A 26,628-nucleotide genomic window follows, 5' to 3' on the forward strand; every position below is an offset into this window, starting at 1 on the left:
TTTTTGTTGTTGTTTGGTTAGAACAAGCATAGAACAGTATCATAGTATTTGCCTCTACTATAAAAGAATAAATTCACTTTGAAGAAAAAAGAAGACAGAGGTGTTCCAAAAGCACCCTAAAACACATCCACATCATCACAAGTAAAATCCAACTTTTTATTAAAAACACAAAATATGGCTTTGAAGAAATATAAGCTCTTTTATGGAAAGATCAGAATATGGTAAATTATCCTGCATTATCATAAAACAAGTAGCTATCAGAAGTATGCAACTATAATTATGAAAAAAAAAAAAAAAAAATCACACATGCCAGTGACCGTAATGAAAATACATACTGGAAATGAGCAAAGAATCTCTGCAAGAAAGAACGTACGCAATACGCTCCAAAACATAAGATAGGTTACCTGATACTGAAAGAGTACTATGTCCTTGGCATTTGCTTATTTTAAGCCAAAAATTGAAATCTCCGGAATGCTACAATTAATTACCCATTACAGCAGGTTACCAGAAGTAGTTTATAAAATTGTTAAGTTTATAATCTGTAAGGTAAACAAGATGGCCTTTACCTCCCAACTGGAGCCATCTATTTTATTTATATTATGTACTGAAACAAGGCTCAGAAAAGTAATTTCAGAAGTGTAATGGGAAAGCTCTGATGAGATGCTCTCAAAAAACAGTGGGAAAAGTCTCCTGTTCTCCTTTTTGAAACACTCTTAGTTTTTTAAGTCACAAATCATTCAATGATTTGCTATTGAGCCTTTCTTCCACGAAACTGAGTTTTTCAATAATCGCCTGAGAAAAATCATGTGAAGACTAAAAGAAACAGAAGAGGAAGCAAATACCCTTCATTTCCATTAATGAAATTACTCTTCACAGTGTATTAAATGCCTTCATAAAACCTGGGGATTTAGATCAGTCTGATGCTTTTGTAGCACTTAAAACCAACCTAAAGAGCTTTCTTAATGACTTCATGTTGATCTTAGATCCCTGGCATGACCAGACAGCAGAATGGCTGAGAAGTAGGGATTTTCTATACACTTAACAGACACAGACTTGGGATATCTTAGTATCCTGACCTTTAGTAACATGCCAAAAAACACCAAACAAAAGCAGTCTCAATCAAACAATAAAATACCTCATCAAATGTATCAAATTATATAGTCTTAAATTTACAGTAGAGATATGGAGATTATTCCCTTTTACATTTACTCATGTTATTAATTCAGAGCAGCAGACTCAGGCAATGAAACTTGAATTCTCCCCAAGTTAGGCAAAAAAAACCCCAAACACTTGATTCTATAGTCTGTCCAGTAAATTTTGTGGGCAAAAGCCTATTATCCTGACAATAAAAACCAAACAGTGTTGATTTACACATATTTCATTTAACTGAGATATAATAACACACATACCCTTACTATTTATTCACAGTCATTACGTTTGGAAGGAACCTCTGGAGATCATTGAGTCCAACTCCCCTGCCAAGGCAGGGTGACCTAGAGCAGGTGACACAGGCACATATCAGGTGGGTTTGGAATGTCTCCAAATAAAGAGACTCCACGACCTCCCTGGGCAGCCTGTTTCAGCGCTCTGCCCCCCTCAGTGTAAAAATGTTCCTCATGTTGAGGTGGAACTTCCTGTGTTTTAATTTATGGCCACCACTGAAATGAGTCTGGCACCACCCTGTTGACACCCACCCGCTTTTGAGATATTTATATGCATTACTGAGATCTCTCAGTCTTCCTTTCTCCAAGACTAAACAGGCCCAGCTCCCACAGTCTGTCCTCATCAGAGGTACTCCAGACCCCAAATCATCTTTGCGGTCCTCCACTGGACCCCCTCCAGTAGCTCCTTGCCTTTCCTCTACTGAGGACCTCAGAAATGGACACAGCACTCCAGATGTGGCCTCCCCAGGGCTGAGCAGAGGGGCAGGATCAATCACCTTGCATTTCCTGCTGGCCACTCTCTTCATCATTCACCCCAGGATAACATTGGCCCTCCTGGCTGTAAGGACACACGGCAGGCTCATCATCAACTTGTCACCCACCAAGATCCAAGGTCCTTCTCTACGGAGCTGCTCTCTATGGGGTCAGCCCCCACCCTATGTCAGTACTTGGGGTTTTTCCTCCCCAAGTGCAGGACCCTGCACTTACCTTTGTTGAACCTCATTAGGTTCCTGTCTGCCCGACTATCCAGCCTATCAAGGTTCTGCTGAACGGCAGAACAGCCTTCAGGTGTGTCAGCCACTCCCCTCAGTCTTGTCAGGAAAGTTACTGAGGGTACATTCCATCCTTCCATCCAGGTCATTCACAACAAGTTGGGTAATACTGCAGCCACTACTACTCCCCGGGGAACACCACTGACTACAGGCCTCCTGCTGGTTTCTACTTATATTATTACCTCTAGACCACAAAAGCTGCCAATTAGCTTGGATATGTATTACATCAGTAACCATCCTGTTCTGTGAATTTACAAGGCAAGAGTAGCAGTCATTCCAGAACTGGGCATCAGTTTTGGGAATTTTATGGGGCAGGTAATATTAGACAAAGTGAATGCTAGACACAATTAAGTTTATTTTCCATGTCATCCCAAATATATTTCTACTAGAATGTGTACACATCACCAGAAAATGTACCGTAAAATAAATACACAAATATTTCACCTTAGAAAATCTATGTTTAAGAATCCTATTATGCCACTTCCCTGGAGGTGCACTAGAAAGAAGCTACCCCACTGCAGCTTTCACACAGCAGTAAAGATTTGCTGCTGACAAAAAAAAAAAGCAAACCTGCAGCTGCATGCAAGCACAAGAGGCCCTAAATTAAGTATTTCTGGTCAGCCTGTAAATGAAGACCATTTTCTCATTTACATAGTGAGCCAGGATACCTTTTCTGTCACTGTCCAATGTCAAAAGTATCATTCTACACTCCAAACTTTCCAGACTACTACCTCTTAGAAGTATATTGTTCTTGAGGGCATTTTGCCTCTTTCTTCTAGCAAACTGTTACCTCTAACAGAACTATAAAGATACTTGTAAACATCCCATGATAGCCCATAAACTGCAGACTATATTTAAAAGTTGAGACATGCATTTTTATTTGTCAAACCCTTGCACAAACACTTGAAATTAGGTGGTCTTTGCTGGTATCTTGAAAAGAAAATATAAAGGACAAAAACTACCGATTTTTTTGTTAAGCACAAAGAATTTTCCTTTAAATTTAACAATGAAGTATTCTAATCCATTTCAGTAGTAACCCCGTGAAGTTGGTTCTTTAAAAGCCTGAGGTCATATTTACCTTGCAAACAAGAAAAACCTAACACAGGCTAGATTTGTCAACTTTCTAAAATAAGTTTAAAACCAGAGAGAGTCAAAGGTTTTCAGGAAAATCTCAGGTAATGCTTCACTGCTTATGGCATTAAACAGGTCCACATAAATAATTTTGACAGTCTTAAAGTGAAAAGCATGCATGGCTTTTCAAACCAAGGACAAGTGGATTTTTAGAATACAAACGCTGTTTCTTTAAGCCTGAGACAGGAAGTCAGAGCCCAGACAGGAAAAGTTCTTAGCAGAATTCACTTAACTGAAGCTTTGCCAGTTTATAATTAGGGACCTCACTCATTATGATTTGCTCTTTTTATCTTAACCAGGCAATTGTTTGACCAAAAACATTTTCCATAATTCTGTACAGCTAGCAAACAAAATGAAACTAGAAGATGACTTTTTTGTATGATGTCAAGCTAGAAGTGATAAAATTAATGTGGAAGTCATTATTTCAATACAAATTCTAGTATTATACAAATCTGTGACATATTCTGAGAATGTGTATTTCCCTCCACCCTCTGAATAACAGCCTTAACATAAATGAGCTGAAGCCCAGTAACCAGGCTACTAGTTCACATACCTAGAGCCCAAGTGATCTATAAATCATTTACCTTCACATGGAAAAAGAGTAAAATAACTATGGCACCATTTTAAAAGAAAGGATGAGGATCACTGGGAAATATGTGGGAAAAGGAAGATTGTCATTGTGAAACAAGGAGGAACAAGCATAGAACTCAGATTATTCAAACACAGTGCATAATTTTCTGGAAAGTCTGCAGACAAAAATGAAACAAAATGCAACTGATTCAGCAGTGTCAACTATTGAAACTGCAGGTCACTCTGCAGTAAGAGTCAGTACACTACAAACACTGGGAACTGTATATATGGAGAAAAAACGTCATGAAAGTAAGAAAGAAGTGAATTTGCTGCATGCTGCAAGTATCTGCAAACAACATCACCTGGCCAGACTGAGCAAGCAATGCATAGCAAAGACAGCTACAGATCTTGGGCCACTGATCTATAAAACTGGAGTAATCTTTAAAATCTGATAGGCAAAACATTTAGCATTTTCAGCTGATTCAGGAACAGCACACATTTCCATTTAAACTTGACCAAAATTTGAGACACGCATAAATCAAAGAAGCCCAAGGTTGCCCTCGATAGTGGGATGCACAAACCTCATGTGGGGCAGAGTTCAGGGGGCTGCCCTCACCCAGAGGTCATGCAGAGGGAGGGGAGAGTGGGTCACAACTTCCAAGTAGGTCACAAGGCTACTCCCTTCTACAGAGCAGGAAGGCAGGACAGTGAGCACAGCGCAGTCCTGCAAGGAGATAGGAAAATGCTGGGCCTTTCTGGTGCCAGTCAGAAAAACATAACCATAATCCAGGAAACTCACAGAGGGAAAAGAAAAAAGGAGAAAACCAAAAAGAAAAAAGAACTAAATTTTCTTGCCATAGTGAAATACATATTGGTGCAATGGAAACAAATAAGGTATAAAGTTGTGCTGTGAACCATGTGAGTTGTCTTTAGCACCTTTTTAGCTTTACAAGGATAAAATTAGGAAGTCTTCAGACTCTAGAAAGTATCACAGGTGCTAATGTCACCCCTAAGTTTGAGAAACAACAAAACAAGGTTAGAAAATCTCAGGAGATCTTGCTAGATTAGACAATCCTGGCCAAAAAGCTGTGCTGTGACAGATCAGGAGGGTCACTGGGACACTAGTTATAGGAATTGATAGGGGGATGACACTGGTCTAACCTTCCCCAATGGAAGTATTGTGTTTCCTGCTGTAAATATACTTGGACACCGCTGTTACTTTTTCAATAAAATTTTGGCTCCTACTCTTGGCCACTCAATTCTGAAGACACACAAAATCTCCAGCCTCCCATAAAAACACAACACAAAGTCACCACCAGCATAACCACCACACACACCTACAACCAACCTCTACAAGTTGCTTGAAATCAAGTAAAATATAATGATAAGCAGTAAAGAAGAAAGAAAAGAGAACAGGTGTTTTTGAGACTGGTGGCAAAACAAGGAAAAGTTGTTACAAAGGGCAACAAACCACTGGAAGATGAGAGAAGCAAGGTATATGAATAACTGAAAAATACATGAAGAAATTCACACACTATCAAATTGCTTTTCAAGTCAAAGGTCTGCCTTGGGCCCAATTCTAGTCAGTACTTTTTAATCAAGACTCAGATGATGGAGGAGAAACTACGCTAATGAAATTAACAATTACATCAAATTGGAAGGACCGCAAATGTTTAGAAGGGGAGTATCACATTCCTAAATTATATTGCTGAATTTGAAAGACAGCTTGAAAAGAGAATTTTTAGTTGCATGGAAGAAAAATAAAACAAGCATTAAAAATATGGAATAACAGATTATGGGGCAGAACATAGGAAAGCTTATTGGGATATATAATCAATAATGAAGTCTACACCCATGAACAATGTTAATATATAAAAGAGGGCAACACCCAATTCAGAGGCACATTGATAAGGAAACTTTGTATGTGCAAATGATGATACATTCTGCTAATTGTCTGCTTAAACAATCCAGTTTTGAGAAATGTACCTGAAAAGATATATATTTGCACTGTTCATGGCTGATCAATGAAGTAATGAGATTTAAAAACAAAACGTAAGAAGAAAGATTAACAGATTAGGGTCTTTTTAGTCCATCAAGAGTAAGTATAAAGATCCTGACCTTGTTCTACAGCATGTGCAAGTCAGACATTTTTTGTTGGAAGAATCACTACTGAATGGCATTGGCTGGATCTGTACCTATTGAATATACTGAGGAAAGAAAAGAAGTGGACTTTTCAAATAAAAGCAGTATGAAAGGAGAGTTAGAGATGGTTTAATTTCCATTATAGGTGTATTTTAGGAAGCAATCACGCAACCTGCGTCAGGGAAAACAAATACTCAATTCTGCCTTAGAACAAGAATGGGCCAAGATGATCAGCATCTCGAGTCCAAGCTGTAGCCCATACAAGATCCCTGAGGTTTAAAAATAAATTCTGCTTTCCACATACATAGTTCAAGTTTCAATGCTATTGTGTTTTGAACGAAGGCCAATATTTATTGCTTCAGTGACATGTTGTTCTACACAGCTCTTAAACTTAAGATGTTTGGTATTTCTAACTGGAGAAAATGTGTTGGAGTAACAAGCTTGCTATAAACAGATACCATCTTGCTAGTTTGAAGTTATTGGTAGAAATCAGCACCACTAAAGACAGAGCCAGTATGGACATTAACTACCTAAGAGATCTAAATCTACTCTTGAGCATACACCATGGAATTCCCACTTGGTAACACCTGCTTGAAAATTCCTAACTGACCTCTCAAATTCTCCAAACTTGTAACAAAGACTGGAAGGCTACATGTCCAAATAATCAAATGATTCAAGCATGGCTAATACTTAACAAGGTCTGAATATAGTTTACAGGCTCAATTTGACTATTTGCTGAAGTAGATGGGAGATTCTCAGAACTAAGTCCCTCTTTTCTCTCTGAAATCAAATTTCCAGTGCTGAAACTTAACAAATAAAAACTATTTTGATTTTGGTTCCTGCAGTTTATGTAGGATGGCATGACACATTAGAAAAAAGCACTTAACGAGAGCTGATGATCGTGCTGTATTTAACTACCAAACATACATTACTGCAGAAGCACAACCAGATTATTCTCCAAGGTGCACATTAAGGTATGTGGGGCAATGAAAAGCTGTAATCAGTGAAATTTTGACATTAGGTTTAAAAAAGAGTTCACAAAGAGGTAAGTCAACTACTGGAACAAATGTCCTTGCAAATATTTTAAACCAGCCCTGAGCAACCTTCACAAGGACATCAAAATGTACTATGAAGAGCAAAACAAAAAAATCCAGAACTTCACACACAAGATAGAATCACATAATTTTTTTCAATAACTAAATACAATCCAAGATATCCTGTTCATTGGACTAATTGCTAGATCTTGGTAATTATTCCTATTACAGAGCTGAGTAAAGAATATCGACATATTTACCTGTTAAATACTGGCTTTTAAGATTTGTTTAGCTTCCATCTCTCTATATGACTTACTATCACATTATTCTAAACTAAGTCAAAAGGCAACTTCCTTCATCAGTTCCAAAAAGCTACACAGACTAATGCCCCACGCCGCATTTTGCTGGGTTTGAATTACAAACTTTGCATTACAAACTTTTCATCTGAGGCAAAGGTTGGAATCGGGTACCTTCATTCTTATCATCCACAGGGACACAGCTGCCAAAGCAAAGAATGGAAATGGCTAAACTAAACTGTCCTTAAAAAGGCTCTGTATTAGCTGAGTTGAAATAAAAAGCAATCCTTCCACTGCTGCAAGAGTTCAGAGGTTTCTATGTTCATATATTACATACTGCCAGCATTTGAAGAAGCTGCTTAATGACACTGATTGCATCTATAGGAGGGTAGCAGACTGGTCTATTGCATCAGGTTAAGGCCAACTCAGAGATTTTTAATTAGGGGGCCTCAGAGTCATCTCTGTATCTCTACTCGTTGTATTAAGGGCTTTTGCTCAGTGAAGAAATCAGCTTTGGTAACTCTTCCCACCACTTTACCAGCTATTTAGAAAAACTAAGCCTTTTCAAAATACACCTAGGGCGTGCCTCAGTACGCAGCACTGCCAGTTTCAAGGTCCTGCTTTGCCCAGTTACCCACTGGTTTCAGTCCGTGCTCAGTCCCTTTAAACAGGCTGTCACAAATTAAAGGATATGGACAAGAACAAGCAGCCAAAACCACGGAGTGATAAGCGGGGCAGATAGAAGGAAAAAAGATATTGTGCAAGCAAGTGTAGAGAAGCACTTCTACTTAATATTTAACCACAGTACTTAATAGGGGGGAAAGTATGGCTTAGGCTAGGCTGCCCAATATCAACCTGTGGCTGTATTTCTCTTTCTTTTCAAGAAGGCAGTATAGAACAAAGATTTTGAAGAGGCTGCATACAACAGATGGAATGAAACTGAAGAAGACACTTAAAATTTTCCTTACTTTTGCAGAACTTCACAGCCTAGACAATGCAAGGGGAAAAAAAAAAAAAAAAAAAAGGCAGTGTGTTTGTGAGACCTCCTATCTTAAAATCTAGTCACACAGGATGTCCCTGCAGGTATCTTTCCAGACTACAGCTCAGCCTGACACATCTAAAATTAAGAAGTCTCTCTGGTGATATGCTAGTCTATAGACAATTGCAACAAAAACAAATCACAGAAAGACCACACCAAAACAAAGCAATCCTTTTTTGTTAAAGGGAGAAACAGCAATTTAAAAAAATCCTCACTCTTCTCTTGTATTCATCAAGCCCCTTATGCCCCTGAGCTTTCACATCCAAGAGAAAGTCAGGAGTTGGAGCTGCAGAGGTCTAACAAGTTATCCTGCAAGTCCAGCTGTACTCCCATCCTCAGCTGAGACAGAGGCTAAAGGAAGAAATTACAAACGGCAAAGGCAAGCCTTTTATTAGGATGACCTCAGCCAAAGTTTTAATAACCAGCCTACACAGTTTTTCATTGTCAGCACACTCAGGCATTCAGGGAGGCGTAACAATCTGCACAGGTCTTGGTGGGAAGTGCAGAAGTTGCAAGAAGGAAGCGTTTGGAGGGCACATTACCAAAGCTGGGCTATGTGTACATGACTGAAACATAAGCTGCTTTTCTGCAAGCAAGCTCTTTTAATAGGAATCCAGTTTATTTATTTATTCAGAAGCAGATGGCACCCTCTCAAGATGTTATGCAGAACATGACACACAAAACAAGTATTTTCATCTGAGCATATTTTTTCTAATCAACTCCCTGCTATTCATCATTAAGTGACAAACAAAAATTTAGTCTCCAGAGTCTGATAATACTATAGGCTAACTGAAGCTAACTCAGGATACATCAGTAAGTGATGAAATGTAATGACTTGTAATGCACTGAGTGTGGACTAGATGACCCCAGTGTCTTTTGACTTAGGATGTTATAAAAAAGCATTCCAACTGTAGGGGAAAAAAAATTACAAATTGCAGTCTCCGTGCTGACAAGCACATTTGATAGACAAGCCCCATGACCTATGGTTACTCACAAGTGCCTAACACAATTTTTTTGCATTTGTACAAAGGAGAACAAAAGGCAAGAAATCTTGTCAGAAAGTGTTAGTAACACTGCCATGCCATCACTGTATTGTAGGATTCTGTGTGACACAGCTGATAGCTTTCATATGAAGTTTTTATGTAATTCCTGCTGAATCATGACCTTTAATCTCCATTCATTGCAAAGTCTAAGCAAATACCACAAAGACTTGTAGAAGGATATAATGTTGAAGAAAATGTTATCACTTCATGCAGACAAAACACAATTTAGAAGAAAGTCAAGTACTATCAAATACTACCCTCTCTCCTGACCCTTCCTACTCCACACCCCAACTCAGATACCACTGTGTGCCATCTTTGATACATACTACATGTTTTCCTTTTAATAGGGAAGTCATACATATCCAAATGTATTGATGTATTGAGGTTAATTTGCCACACATTGTACATTCCACTGCCAGTTGTACAATGCAGGACACTAAAAGTGAGTCATCCTCTCATTACGGCCTCACACAACACGTAATTAAAATATAAGGGACTCCCACAAAATAAAATAATTTTAAAATTTTCTGCATGAAGAATGTGACCACTCCTAATATTTTCTAATAATTTAACAATTTACTGGGTTTGTTTTTAAATAAGAGCACATTGAAAGAATACTAATATCAACTCAAGGAATTTTTAAGTTACGTACTTTACCAAGGTTGTTCAAATTCAGCAGCCATTGAAATTGCATTAGACTTCTAAGGACCCTTTCTTTTCCTGCCAGTGTTTCCACTTTCTTTTCAACATCTCCCCTGCACTCCTATCTGAGATCACCTGCTTCCACTCTCTGTGAAAGGAGGTCCTTCCCACTCCTCTTCCCTGTGCCTTTCATTTCTTCCATTGACAAGGCAGGGGAAAGGGAATGACTTGAGGATTTGGACTGCACTTGGTCCCATCTCTTTAGGAATGGGCAGAAGACTCCAAGAATGGATCCTCTGGGACCAACTCAGCCTATGACCTGACTGTTGGGATGAACTACTATATGGAGTTAAGGATGATAAGAAAACCCCTCCAGTTGTATCTTTTCTCAAACTTACTGAATCACAAGGTAAATTGTACCCGAAGTTCTCATGATAAAGAATGATAAAGAGACTTAACAGGTACCTAAATATCACTGGAGGTTGGAAAGGAACACCAAAAATTCAAATTTTCATACTTTTTTTCTTCTATGGTTTTTCATACTGAAGCCTATTTCCAAACATTGCCAGCTGGTCTGATTTTGTGTTCTCCATCCTCTTTTGGGAGAGAGACAACAGCTGAGGTGATGACTGAGCTCCTACAGCTCCATATGAAGGAAGCTTCAATCTCCCTCCATGGCCTGGCTCTCCCACAACTAATCCCATGGAAATGCAGCCAACTAGCAACTCAGCGCTAGTGAGAACCTAGCAAACCACCTGGTAAGGGCTAGTCAAACCTGACTTCACTGTTTCTTAAGAAAACCCCACAAAACCCCAAAAAACAAAACAAATCCAAACCAAATTCTAAATGTGCATCTCATGAAATACTAAGATAAAGAGAAGATGAAGACTTGGGGGTCATGGCCTCCTACCTTTAAGTTAATAGTAAAACTCACTTGCTGAGCCAGAGATTTCCTGTGTTTTCAGAGATGAACCTGGTTACTGTTTGTGAGTGTGAAAAAAGATATAGTTGGAGAAATGAATGGTTACAGCAAATTATGTAATTTACATATAAAAATGTAATGAATGAGAAAATAATTCCTTCAGGGAACTGAAATCATGCTGCTGTTCTTTCCAGTACTGTAACTGAAAAAGACAGTAACAAAAAGCATTTTCCCCCTCATATACTGTAACTGAGAAATACTGAAATCAATGTAGTCACTTTTTGGCTTTAGTCTTTTATTTGATCCCTGATGAGAACAAAAACTAGTCGGGATCCCTGTGCTAACTAGGGATATTACAAGTGATTGTGGCTATAAAAATTCAGAAGTGAAGGAGGGCAGGAAGGGAAGACTAGAGTACAATCCCATTTTTATCCATTCCTCTAACAGGCTTTACCCTAACTTGTGATATTTTTTTCATGAATGCAGATATTCTGTCAACAAAATTTCAATTGCGTATTTTTCTTCATAAATCTTCAGCTTTCTACACCACATTTTTAAATACATAAATTTATTTTAAACAAATCAACTAAATGCCTAGACTATTAGAAATTTCATCACCAAAACAGTACCACAGAGTCACAGAACACCAGGTTGGAAGGGACCTCAAGGATCTTCTGGTCCAACCTTTCTTGCAAAAGCATGGTCTAGACAAGAAGACTTAGCAGCCTGTCCAGTTGATTCTTGAAAGTGTTCAGTTTTGGAGAATACACCACTTGCCTGGGGAGATTATTCCAGTGGCTGATTCCAGTGGCCTTGTGAAAAATTTTCCTCTGCTCTGCTCCCCAGGAGCAACCCATTCCCCCTCATCTTTTCCATATGACTCCTTGTTAAAAGGGAGTCTCCATCTTCTTTGTAGCCACCTATAAATATTGGGACATGGTGATAAGGTCTTCTCTGAGCTTTCCTTTTTCAAGGCTGAACACATACATTTCTCTCTCAGTCTTTGCTCACATGTCAGGCTGCCCAGACTCTTGATCATCTTTCCAGCCTTCTTCTGGACCCTCCCCAGCCTGTGCAAACCTTTTTGCATTGTGGGGACCAAAACTGAACACATTATTCCAGGTTTAGCCTGAGAAGTATCAATTGGAGAGGGGCAGTGACTTCTCCACCTCTGCTGGTGGTGCCCTTGTTGACAGAGCACAGCATCCTGCTGGCTTTCTTTGCTGCAGCAGCACTAAACTGTTTGTCCACCAGCACTGAACCCAAGTTCCTTTCCACAGAGCTGCCTCTCAGCTGGGTAGATCCCAGCCTACGACACACTCCTGGATTGTATTTTCCTTATACAGGATACCAGGCCAGACTGTCACACATGACTTTCCTTAGGAGGAGGCTGTAGGAAACCATCTTGGAAAACCTGGAGATCCAGGAAGACAATATCACTGCTCACCCTCCACATCCACTGAGCAGGTTACTTTGTCATAGAAGCTGGTCAGGTTTGTCAAGCAAGAATTGCCCTTGGTGAATCTGTGCTGGCTCTTCCAAATGACATCTTCATCTGAGCTGTGATGGCTCCCAGCAGGACTAATTTCAAAACTGCTTTCCCAGGGACTAAAGTTAGACTGATGGGCCTATAATTTCCTGGATTTTCCTCTAAGCCTTTTACATGAGGGTGACCTCAGCCTTCCAGTTTTCTGGGACATCCCTAATCTCAACTTCTTGACTTCTCTAAAATTATGGAGTGGCCTTGTGGCGATGTTAGCAGCCTCCTAACACCTCTGGTGGACAGTGACAGGGCCCATCAGTGTGTATGGGTCTAATTCCTGTGACAGGTCCCACACCAACTCTTCTGTCACTGATGATGGGTCTGTGTTTGCATCCACATGGATTTTCATTCCCAAGGCCACAGACTAAGCAGTGTGAATAAAGATGGTGGTGAAGAAAGTGTTGAGTACCTCTCTGCCTTTCCAGCACTGTTGGTACCTGTTCACTTCTCCAGTTTAACCTGTGGGCCAGTATTTTCCTTCTGTTTTCTGCTTGTTGTTTTCTTACCTAAAGACCTCTTTCTTGTAGTTTTTCATGTCTCTGGCCAATTTCAATTTGAGATGAGCTTTTGCTTGTCAAACTGCATCTCTGCATCCTGGCAGTGTTCTTGGAGTTCTCACTGGGTGTCTGTCTGCTTTTCCATCTATGGTGCACTTCTCTTGGCTTTGAGCAGGCTTAAAAGCTCAAAGTTAAACCAAAGGTCTCTCGCTACTTCCCTCACCTTTAAAGGACATGAATGGTTTTTGTGCTTCCAGAAGAGCGTTCTTGAAAACCTCCCAGCACTCGCTGTCTCCTTTATCCTCCATAGAAGCTTCCCACAGAATCCCTCCCAATCAAGCTCTGAGCAAGCCAAAGTTTTCTCTTCTAAAATTTAAAACATTTGTTTTAATATTAACCTTCAGTGTGTTCAGCAGGATCCCAAACTACAATATTGTGGCCACTGCAGCCAAGGCTATCAGTAGCAGAGACAGTACAAAGCAGTACTGCATTTAATTTGTTGATTTGTTCAAAACACTCATTTCACAGTATCTAACAGACGTAAACAAGACTGATCTGAGGTACAACAAACACTGGGCAGAACACTTCTAGGATTTCACTGCAGTTTCTGAAAAATCTAAATTAAAAGAAACTTAAATAATATAAACCATTTGCCTACCTAACTTCGCCTTCTACAAAAACATTTTACTCATAAATGAAGTCACAATACAATTACAGCAGAATTACAAGAGTATCTGTGAGAACTGGACACATACCAAGGAATTTACTGACCTATAAACAAGGTCTGTAAAAGCACACAAAGATCATGTAACAAACAGTTCATATCATCCTGCAACCAATAGAAATCCTCCTGAACTGCTGAGGATTGCCAGGGATGCTGGACTATCTCAGTTTTCCAAAGGTTTCAACAACCTCCCAAGGGCCTTCCCTAACCCTGACACAGTGCTGCACAACTCACTTTTACGCCGGAGAATCTAAAATTGCCTCAGAATACCGAATTTTTCTTTTTTAATCTTCAAAGAGTATGAGGCCTGTCCAAAGAGTATATGTAATAGTTATAGGAGAAAGACAGAATATATTAAAGTAACTTTAAAAACTCTCAACAGATAAAAGACTGAAATGTTTGAAAATGTGATCACTGAATTGGACTGAATAGTTAGAAGATCAAAGTACAGCTAATGCCGACACTGGCTAAGTACTTAAACATTAGACAAAATTACAAAAAGAAAAAAATAGAGATATTAATATCAGGTCAACTACACACCCGCTGACTTTTATACAGGTGTATCCTGATATAAATGTTATCTATCATAATTCCCACTCCTTTTAACCTGAACATGTGAGTATCTGTCCCATCTGTACTACAGTAGCCTATAAGGTTTGTAATTTATAATACACAATTGTGTGGTGGAAATTTCTTCATATTACACTTTAACTGAAAAGACTATAGGGTTTATTACTGTTTTTAAAAATTGTGTGTTACTGACATGCCAAAAACATTTAATAGAGAACAGACTGCTCCTTAACATGTCATGCACCAATCACTACTCTATTAATACACCTTATTAAACTACAAAACTACATTTCAAACTGGACTATGCCAACAAAACTGCAGCAGAGAAGCCTTAACTATTACAATATATGAGACAGGAAGAATGATTCCTCGAAAGTGACCACTGTGCCAGTGTAAAACTTAACACTAGAAAAAAGAAAGGACTTCAGACCAAAATATCTTAACGTATTTTAACAAGTCCATTTTCTTCCTCAAAGCTTCACAGAAAGCTGAAAAATAAGGATCAGTAGACAATACTAATTGTTTTGGCTTCTATATCTTTATTAGAACACTTAGTGCTCAGTCTTTAATGTTAGCTACTTATATCTGTATTTGGAAATGCAAAAAAAATCTGAATGCAAAGCATCAGCACTTTTCCATTAAGTCAATAAACATAACAGGTACCTCAACCCACCAATCTTTATGTGTCTTAAAGGTACTCATACCTAAATTATTTCACCCATTGCTTTCAAAGCTTATTAAACATAATACACTGGTTACTTTGTACTTTTTCTTTAGAGGATCTAAAGGGTTGTGGAATCCAGCATTCCAGAAAGAGAAAGAAAATCCTTGAAATAAATATTTCCTCTGATTCTTAAGAGTAGAAAATAAATCAAGTTCAGAAAACCCTATTTTCAGAGTATTTCTTTCAGAAGAGGTCCTGGCTCCTGACCCATGGTTTGGGCAAGCCCTCCACGTGCTATCATTACTATCTGGTACTATATGACCTTTTGACAAAACCCATTCTCTTACTATAGAGTTATTACACAATATATAATAATATTATACATATTAATATGTATGTATATGTAATATGCATGTATGTATGTATGTAGATTTCTAATTTGTTTTACTTTTTACCATCTTTTAAATGGAAAACTTTCCACTTCCTACAAGGACATGGAATAAGAATTGCTTAAATTTTGGGGGTTTTCTCCCTTTTACCTATTTAAAAAGGTTTTTTTCACTGCTCCACTGTCTGTGCTCAGAAAGATAATTTGTAAAAAACCCCTCCCAAACCTGACTGACTACAAAGGAACCAATAAAGTTAATGGAACAAAAAGCACTATCAATGTGAAAAGAAAGTAAGAAAACAAAATGCCCCACTAGCTTTCAATAATAAGAAAGATGTAACTTGTATTTTGTATAAACTTTTAAATATTTAAAAACAGGCTTCCAAGCTAATTGCTTAGCCATGCACAGACGATTCTCTAAAAAAAGACAATTCTCTAAAGAACACAGAATAATCTGTCATCCTTTCTACTCAGAAGTTGGAACAGAAAATCACAAACCACATAGTAACTTGTTTGAAATACCCATTATGACCATACTGAGTTTGCCTGCTTGTACTAATGTAAGAAAAAACCCACTGCCTTTGTCAAAGGGTGTTACCCTGCACTGCCACAAACACATCTTCACACACCAACTCTGAGAGAAGCCCTGGCAGGATATTCTTTCTGTTTGCTGAAAATCGTTTTTAAATTAGCTCTGTCAATAAAGTGTCATGTCTGGTAAAATAAGCTTTGCACTTACTATTGCTTCCAACTCATTCCTGTATTTCTCAAAAGTGCCCACTGAATTTGAAATCCATCCAGAAAACCAGTGGATGAGGAAAGAATACAACACAGTAATTCTGTTTACACTAGATGGGGTTTTGAGCTGACTATACCAAACCAAAAGAGAAGGAATGACAATCAGTGTTCTTTACCTAAAGCATCCGAACTTTGAACTATACATTTCTATAAGCAAGCTTTGTAAAGAAGAGGTGCCTCACATAAGGACCTCAGCAGGAACCAGACCAGAGCTCTACTTCTCACTGCTTTTCCAGTGTCTACCCTGATGCCCTAACAGGACAATAATTAGAATCTCTGAACACGTGCACAGTAAAAAGCTAATTCTATGAGTAATATTTAAGATAATAATTTCATAAATAGTACTGGCTAACAATGCAGAAAAATATATAAACATGGCAGAATTATTATTTTCAGATACATCACAAAAAACTGCCTTACTTCTGAGGAAAGAGAATTTACATTCTTTGTAAAACTATACCAGGCCTGTAAGTACAGTGTATTCCCATTATCCTCATAACTGCCTATTTTTTTTAAAATGGCCATTACCTCCCCCTCTTGGACTCAAATATGTTTTAGCAAAGAGTTCTCAGGACTAAATGGAAGCTACAACTAAAGCTATAACTAAATCTTTCTCTTTTGAATTTGACAGTCTTTTATTTCTCTAGCTGTCCCCTTGTCTTATTTACTCAATTCCAGAATAGAAATTTCTAACTACATCGGTCAGCATTTCATCATGTCTTTAATTTGTCCCTTCTCCAAAATATTTACTGTATTCCCTTAGATACAGAATTTTTAAACAAGTTACTTAATATCCTCTTTGTTCCTGTTGTACCAGTTTTCACCAATGGCTTGGCCTAGATTTCCCAACTGTGTATGCACTGGAAATGCACTGGGACACCTCTCACAGGGACCTTTTCAGCCACTTACCCCATTCCCTCTCATTCTAGCCCATCTCAAACAACACAGGAACTCAAGCTGAAATCCAAAGGATGGCAGTGCTAAGGCATGGAAGACATTGTGCCAGCCAACGTGTTACCTACAGATTAATTACACACCAGGTGTAACTGAAGAGTAATAACAAATGTGTGTGATAAACAGAGAAACTTTGAGAGCTTCTGAAGTCCAATATTAAGCCAAGTCTTCTTGGAGTTGCCCTCAGCAGTGTTCAGGCATTCCTATCTGCAACCCAGACTAAAAATTTCATTTAGGGGCTAGCAAGAAAAATGATCAGCTCAAGTTATCTTCCTGCTGTTCATCACTTCACTTAGCCTCCTGCTTTAGGTAGTCCCTCTGAAATTTCTGTCCTCTTGTACCTTAAGTAATAAAGTGTTTCTCTGCAAGTTTTGTACTTTTGCTGCTCACTGCAACACTTTTTTTAAAAAGAGATCTCTAAATACAAATAAACATAGATCCCACTGTCAACTTTGTGATACAACTACAATGAACCATTAAGCCTACTCTATTTTCCTTCTCTCCAGTCAGCTTCAAAGCAGTCTTTTGAAGCACTCTCTTACTTTCTTTGGTTGCCTCTTTCAAGGAATATTTTCAGAGAAAATAGATGACAGTCTGTATTTCTTTATCCGTATTTCAATAAGATGTTTAAAGAACTCTTAATACAATAGTATGATGCTGTCTTTCCTCCTCTTCTTCCACATCAAATTTTAGGACTTCCCAGTTTTCAGATGCATTCAAATCTAGAATATTAGAGTTCAAAGTGCCAATGTTTATGATTTGCATTTGTTTCTTAAAGGTGTCTAAAACATAATAAACTTTAAAGGATTTTAAATTACACTTACTAAAGACAAAAGCTTTTTTATGCATTCTAAGACTGCAAAATTAAGAAAATAGTTACTAAAGAAGAAAACAGTTACTAAAGAAGAATTAACTGTTTAATAATTTGTGGCCTAATGCATTTCAGTGTGTGCTCTTAAACAAGTTTATAATATAAATGGTATATGAAGCAGATAATGTAGATATTTATGCTTGGGAAAAAAGTATACAGTGTAACAAGCATACAGCTTCTGTATTTATTTTCTTTCAAGTAACAGTACTTCATTGTATTATTATCGGTAACTCACAGCAGCAGCTGCAGATCATGGTTATGCCACCTTGAGTACCGAAAATTTTCTGGCTGGGTAGGAAGTAGAGTTGTTCCAGGGCAATATTATATATATATATATATATATACACACATAAAAAATAAAAGGTATTTTTATGAACACCTCTAACTTCTTCAACCCTTAATTCTGCTTTCTCAGAGGGTTCATATGCATGGCTTGTGGTCCATCTGTACAACTCTGTGGTTCACAGCTCTGTCAGTGCTGTGCTCTTCCCATGGGACTTTGAGCTTGGCCAGTTATGCCGGTGACAGCGGAGCTTTCTTTGTGCAAGTTCAACACCCAGGCACACACAGGCTGAGGTGAAAAAGTAACCGGGAGAATCTAGGAGGGAAGTGTGTGAGCTTCCCTCACCCTAATGAACAGGGAGGGACTGAACTTCTTTCAGCTGGGCTTGGTATTGCATTGAGAATGGATGTTTCTCCTCAGTTCCAGTGGCCTCCATAATCCCCTCAATGCTTGCTTGATTACTTTTGAGACTAAAGCTATCAGACACTTGAACAAATAGACACTATTTTTCTTTGGTGTTTGCATGGATTTTTGTTTATCCAAATCAGTGGGTTTTAATCCCGTAAGCTGCTTTGGGGAAAGGAGAGAACAGGTAACAAATAAAACTCAAGTTCAGTCTTTTCTTCTTGTTTTTTTTTTTGATGCCTGCTTCTCTTTTGCTGACAATACCATTGTTTTGAGATAAAACCAGCACCATTATCCAACTAAAAAATCAGCAGATACCCTTGTTCCTTGAAGGGTGGTACACTGCAAGCATCTTTGTATTGTCAGCCTGCTGCTCCTGCAAGTCATTCATCGGAACTAATACATGCAAGGAGGGAGATGCTAATGCCTCTGTTCACACTGGTGGTGCTTGTCTGTCTAACAAGTGATGTAATTCACTGCATTTCTTGTATTTCTTCTCTTCCCAAATACCAGCACTAGCCTGCCTCATTCTAGTTGTGACAACATAAGCAGCTAGATGTTATTTTTTTGCTTATTTTAGACTTGGAGCTTGGCATGCCTTTCTGCCCGTAATTTCTCTTCTTGTGGCATTTATTCTCAATTACATCCACATGTTGGACATTGCTAGCTGAATAAAAACTGTAGCAACTATAGGGTTACTCAGAACAAAAAATAAAAGAATTTGCAAAGAAATGGTATTCCCCTGGCTTATGGTCCTTTCCAAAATTTCAAGACAACTCTCTAGCCCTGTGTGACTGACAGATCAGATTCCCTTTATAGCTTCTTTTCTTGTGCACTCTGTTAAACATAACTTCCCTGGTTATTATGACCATACTATGCTGAAACCGTTTGCAATAAGATTTTAAAGCTATTTTTAATACCACTTCGATGAAGGAAACTTTCAAAAATTTTTAAGGTATCAGAACCTGTTGTTAGAACACAAAGCCACTTTTTGTCTTGCCTAGTTTGAGTCATATGCCTTACTTGTAGTTGCCACTAACACCTTTTTCACAATATTTCATTTCTTTGGTGTTGACTATTTTGTTCATCCATTTCAGGACTGTTTTTATTAACTTTTAGTAACAGCTGATAATCACCACGTATTTCAAAATACCAGAACCACAGCAAGGTTCAATTCAGTTATTTGTCCTCACTTCTTCAGTAAATCACCCCAATTCTTAGACTTGTACATATATTACTCCATTGACTCAGTTTACAAGCCTTTAAAATATGAACATTCAACACAACACTATTCTTTTGATAGAAGCTTGATTTCAGTGTGCTGAGACCACCAGCTCCCAGAGTAAACATTACTGTTATTTTATTCCTCAGAATCCCCATATATTTATACAGATATTTGATGATTGCCTTTCCTGAGACTGCAAGATTCCGGAACATGAACAGCACCACTGATGTTTGTCTCAGAAAAAGCAGGATTAGGTGCTACAATGACACTAATATTTCCTGGTAATTGCCGTCACAGTATTTTCATATGCACATACATTTCTGAGATTTTTGGTATGCACTTCTCTTAAAAATTAAAAAAAAAAAAAAAAAAAAAAGGTAAGGCAGGCTGGGGAAAACAAACAAATAACAGACTAAACACTGAGGACTTTCACCATCCTGAGGTAGGACTTAAAGATCAGCCTGAGTCACACTATTCAAAAAGTCATAGCAATATACTCAAAATCAGGAACACTATTTTCATGTTAAAATCTTGAATTATTTTTCCAATATTACTTTCAAAAAATGTAATTCAGTTTTAATTTTAAAAGTCATCCAAATTTTTTTGGAAGTGTTATATGTCTTTTTCTAGACTTTTTCAAAATGATGCTTTATGATTAGTGATTTCTGTTTTGACTAATTCAGTTTACCAAAGAACACGTCTTGATAAAAAGTTTCCTAAACCAGCTCAAGTAAGCATTTGTTTTTCAAAATATGCTTTTGTCTTCTAGACAGCATCCTCCAAGTGGTAGTAGGAATTCTTAAAATTAACAGAAGGTGTATGTGGAAGAGGTGGGAAGTTTGGAAAGAGTGCTCCAAATGCCAGATCTATCCTCTGTATTATTAATATGTCAGATCTGGTACATACAAAGATGCATTTTTGTGCAATGAACACCCCTCATGATATATGATTCCTGAGGTAATGCTGAAAATGTGATGAGGTGTCCATTTAAGACTGAAGGAATGTCCTGAGTAAGGAGCAAAACAGGATCCTGAACTACAGCAGCCCCATGCAGGGGAGGGAAGCACCTATTTACTACACTTTTAATGAGATGCAGCGTGAAGTAAAAAATAAAAAACAGCAAGGAGAAGAGTGCATCTTCAAGGAGTGAAAAGACACCAAATGTGTCAGCTCAGGAAGCTCCAAGGCCAGGAGAGCTCTAGAACACAAGGCTGTCTCTCTTTGCTTCTCCCTAAATAAATGCACTCAAGCCACGATTAATGGCTGAGCTGGAGCCTGGGCTTTCATGAGGAAGATACGTCAAAGAAATCCTGAAAAGTTAAGACAATAGACTGATGTCAGATAAAAGTGCAAAGTATTTTTCTTTTGTAACTTTTTTCCCTAGTTTTATAATCACAGAAATACTGCATGATTGGATGGTTACCCCTGAAAGTGTTGCAAACGAACAAATAAAATCCCAATAAATATGGATACAGCATCCATTTCCCAGTAGACCACACAGCTCAGCTTGGGGATTGGCAGTGGTATATCAGGGAAGACAGGGAAAGCCTCAGTTAATGCACTGATATGCCTCCAGCAGCAGACAGAAGGTGGAACATATTGTGTATGTTTCATCAACCACGTATTGTGACTATCTCCTTGGCTCTCCTCTCTTGATCTACACCTTAGGATCTCGTGAACATATAAGTGTGGGAAAACTCGTATTGCCATCATCCCTAGAGCCAGTCAATAGCTTTGCTTGTTAGTTGCCCAGACAAATGCCTAGGAAGTGTTGAAGGAGGTGGTCGCAATTGAGGAAATTTTCACACCGCGGTGGAACAGGAATGTATCTCACCTAACACCTTCTGTGTCACTCCCTTTCTTCTCCAGGCCTCTCTCCTCCCATTTCATGCCCTGTGACTGGGCCATTGCCATACCACTATTACCCAAGTGAGAGGTTAGTTGGAACGACTTAATCTGATCTACCCAAAAAAGTCCTTCATGTCCCAGGTATTTTTCCTGGATTCCATGATGCAAAAAACAGGACACTAAAGGCAGAATTTATCAATCACTTCACTAGATACCCCACCATACCAAAATGCCTATTAATTATCATAAAACCATCCCATGCAAAACCTCCTCTACCTCACCTACTCAGAGAACTCTCATCCTGGCATCTCTTGCATCTTCCCTTCAGCTTTGTTTACATCCTCTGAGATTTGCATTCCTTCTTTAGCCCATGCAAAGCAAGAGATATTCCTGGCATCCGTGTGTGCATTGCCATGGTTACCTAGTTCATCTGCAGCAAAATGGGTTGGTCCATGACCTGACACTGCAGCTCCAGGAACACATTCCTCCCTTGTCCACTGCTTCTCAACCTCTCCTGTTCTTTTGGAAAACCCCAATGCAACCCCAGTGGAGTACCCAACACGAAGTCTTCAGTGCAGTTTTTCCCTATGCAGTGTCTCTAAGTGTGTTTTTTGGCAGGCCCAGTCCTTGAAAAATTCCAGACAATTTTTCCAGCAAGCCGTCATCAATAGCACACCTGTACATTTGACCTGCTGCATTTTACTTGAGGGCCCAGTCTTTACTTGAAATTTTAAACTTGGAAATTTAGCTTCAAAAGCATGCTTACAAGGACATTTATTACCACACAACTGAGTCTGTCAGGGAAGAACAAATGTTTGGGGCACAACAATAAGGACCAAGATATCTTAAACAAAGGTCTCAGCTGGATGGGGGACAAAGCTCCCTCCTAGACGAGCAGTTTGGGTTACTTTGGTGTCATAAATTTCACATTACAAACTGATCAGTGATCTACTGAGATATTAGCAAGCCTGACATCACTCCTTAATATCAAATGAGGTATAAACAACAAAATATTGATAAAATATAATGAAAACAAATTTTAATCCAGGCAGAAGGCATATGTATTTCCACAACTAACTCAAATTTTCAGACACAAAGCTTATTAACTTTGTTTTTTAAGCAACATTACTCTCACCAGTTTTTTTCTCCAGACAATATTTATAACAAAAAAATATATAAACTGTTGCAAAGAATCCCTGCTCACACCATTCATCTCTTCCCATAATTAATGTTTCTAATATTTATATCAAATTTGACCTATTCAAATAAACTTAAAGAAATGATGTAATATCTGGAAATGGTACACTAAATATGTGTACCACACAATGTCAAGGCAAACACAGATGTATCTTATGGTGATTCTGAAAACAGAAATACCAACGAATCTCTGCAAGGAAACCAGAAACTGGTAAAATTCCAAATGACTTTGTAGTAATATAGTTATGTAAAATAAAGTCAAGTTCTCCAGATTTAGCATGGCTGAAACAGTGTGTGTAATTTGTCTGCATCTCAACAGCAAAAAAAACCCCCGTCAAATGAAAAATCACCACCAAAATGACAACCTGTACACCTACCTTTTCCATTTATTGTTAATGCTGATGCAATTGTGGCTGTTACTGGCACTGGCAATTGTGGCACTAATGGATGTATCCTTGGTCGGCTCCCCATCCTAGCACGCTCTGCACCAGGTCCTAACAAAGCTCCCACAGGTTTTTCTGCTGCTACTTCTGGTGCTACAGAATCATCTTGATCCTGCTCTATATTGTCCATTTTATCTGGGCTTTCATTCTGGAATCCGTCAACGGTTGTCCGGCTCTTAACTGGACTTTTGGGCACTAGGATTTTAATACCTGATTTTGCAAGGTCCATATTTTTACGTCCAGAAAGCGATGGTGAATTGTTTTTCCGGAACTTCTGTGTGGCAGAAAAAAGTTGACTATTTTTTGACTCGTGTTCTTTAGTCATAACTAAAGATTTAGAAGATGTCTTTGAAAAAGAACTATTAGTAGATCTAGAAATTTGTTTTCTGGCATTATTTGGAGAGGTCCTGTTTGTCCTGGTTAATGTGCTTTCTTTCTGCTTTTCATTGTGGCGTCTGTTAAACTCGTGTATATATTCCTCACAATTGACAAGGTGCTGTTCCGGCTCCCACGTATCATCTTCGCTGTCGTATCCTTTCCATCGCACCAAATACTCTGTTTTTCCTTTCTTGTTTTTCCTCTTGTCAACAATTCTCTCTACCTGTTAAAAAGCAAAAGTAAGCATTAGGCATGGGCAGATACACAACTCAAGAGAGTGACCTGTACGTAAATAATTTATTAAGTGTAGAGAGATTATAAAATAGTCTTGTTGTTTTGTAATTCTGTACTGTAGATCTATAGTATTATAACCTTTCACTGCTGACTGGAAATCCCTCACTTCAAACATTAGATTGTTACTTTTATCTCAAAAACTTCTTCCAGAATACCAAAATTGTTCTTCACTAAGTATTTTGTGTGCCGAAGAATCTGAATGTGACATTAAAATTGACAATCAGCACTGGCCTCAGAGAAGCTCTTGCACTAACCTCAATGTGGACACGATTTCCCTCTCTCAATATAGAAGTCATGTTTAAATATGCTGTATAAATACAGTGTGTTTACCTTACCAAACTTATCAATTTGATATTGTTTGAATAATTTGCTTGCTTAGCATAAGGCATATGTGAGAATCTCTTACTTACAGTGAGCTAACCTTTAGCGAACAGGGACAATATGGAACAGCTTAGGAACTGGGGCAAATTCAGATAATTTTTTTTAGAGGCTTCTGGTGAAAACAGAGAATTTTTTTTTGCCAGAGCCTTTGATACACATACTTGAACAAATCACCATGCCTCACTTATACGCAAACAGGGATGATATTTATGTTACAAGTATTAAGCATGCACATTCTGCAACTGCATGTGGGACCCACAGGCTGGAGGAATTCAGGCACTGGGGTAAAGCAGGCAGGGCAGACAGCAGCAGCTGCAGGGACAAATTCAGACTAAAACTTATGCCAATCATGCTAATCTTGTGGAAAGGGAATTCTTTTACAGAAAAAGATGTAACTGCAAGGCTAGTCTTAGGGTTTCCCCTATTTATTTCCTTTTTCCTACCAGGCTGATTCTTCTGGTAAATGCTCCATCCCACATCATTTCAGTTATGGGACTGACACAGCTTTCTTACTCATCACTCTCTTCTTTTTGGCAATAATTAAAACAAAACAACAAAAAAACAAAGGCATGTATTACTTATTAATTTAACTCCCAGCCCATCATGAACAAAAACCATGCATAAAAGTCAAGATCACACCTACTTAGAAGAACCTCTGAAGAAAGAGTGACATTTACTGGACTAGTATCAACCAAATGGAATGTCTACAGAACAGCTTAGAAGGATGGGAGGGAAATACAAGTATATATGGTGCACATATAAACAGTGTACATATATGATTCATTACCAAATCACATGACTGCTGACAACAGATTTTCTTAAGAGCGCATCTCAATTTTACACGTGGTGTGCTATAATAATGTACTCCCTGGTTTTCAACAGTAAGGTAAATTATAATTGCTATTATAATCTTAGCAGCAATACAAGGACATACCCTACAACTGCATGTGATACCCTGCAGGTGTTGTACTGTGTCATCAGGATGTTGCTCAGCTCTGTCTGCATAGGTCTTTAAAAAAATCACCCAAACCAACAACACAAAAATAAGAATCAAATACAAACAAGCTCCACCTTTGCCTTGTTAATCAGTTCAAGGCACTCTATAGAGACACATGCAATATAAATTCTCCAAATTTTATTTAAAATCTTAAAATACATGAAAATATTTTTATACTGATTATTTATCCTTCTAGTAGTTACTGAGATTAAAAAAAAATGCAGCTAGAAAAATGAAACTTGCTTTTCCATTAAACTATTTAAAGACACCTTACAAGAAAATGCAACTCCAAGAGTTGAAGAGTCATGATGGAGAAACATGCCTTCAATCTTAGTAGAGACTGACTAAAAAGACCTTCAAATATTAAGTCAGAAATGTTAAATTAAAAACTAAGAACAAACTCATGAATCAAACTTCCTATCTTGTCAAAAAAGCAGTTACTGATAGTCTTGCTCAACTTCTCTGCCTCTCCTGACCTTCGAAAATAGACTTTAAGAGCACAATTCTCAGAGAAAGGTCTTTACTACTAACAAGGTATTTTTATTCTCTAGTACGAAATCTTTGTAATGAACAGCATCAATTACTGAGCACAAAGTTCTACCACTCTCTTTCTACACTGAAAGGCCACCCATTAAGGACATGCCCTTTTCAAGTAGGAAGCCATCCCTCTCATCCAAAAAACCAGATACCTTGTAGAGATAACAGATGAACTCTAGAACAGGAGACACAAAATCCATTCTTAACCGGATGATTTATGGAGCAAGCAGAAGTGCACAAAGAAAACAGTTATATTTAGCTGTATTGTCCAAGCCTGCAACAAAACCTAGTTTGGCAGTGCTCTATTTGATTAAAAGGATGTTTTTTTGTGACCCTTTATTTTTTCTTTAATACATTTTTTGTTTTATTTACAGCACAAAAATTACAACAATTAACCTGTGATATGAAATTTATCGTGCAGCTTCAGAGCTCTAATGAGGGACTTCTTTTTTTGGATTAACTCAAGTTTGGTTAGTCTGACTCCCCCAGAAGCACTTGTAAAAGTGCTCAGGAAAATTCTACCTCAATACTTTTTCTGATGATAACCGCTACATGAATGTTTCTCATCCAGAGCTGGGAACAAGGTACACCCTTTGT

At 38.2% G+C, this 26,628-nt stretch overlaps 1 protein-coding gene across 1 annotated transcript in view; it reads right to left on the minus strand.

Annotated features, from left to right (window-relative positions):
• Positions 1-26,628, minus strand: part of CDYL (chromodomain Y like) — a 103,937-nt gene that overhangs the window by 32,507 nt on the left and 44,802 nt on the right. The window contains exon 2 of the mRNA XM_066325253.1: positions 23,379-24,045. Coding sequence (XP_066181350.1) covers positions 23,379-24,045 — 667 coding nt within the window. The remainder of the gene's footprint in view (positions 1-23,378; positions 24,046-26,628) is intronic.

This window comes from Sylvia atricapilla, chromosome 1 (genome assembly GCF_009819655.1).
Source record: "Sylvia atricapilla isolate bSylAtr1 chromosome 1, bSylAtr1.pri, whole genome shotgun sequence".
NCBI classification, from domain to species: domain Eukaryota; kingdom Metazoa; phylum Chordata; class Aves; order Passeriformes; family Sylviidae; genus Sylvia; species Sylvia atricapilla.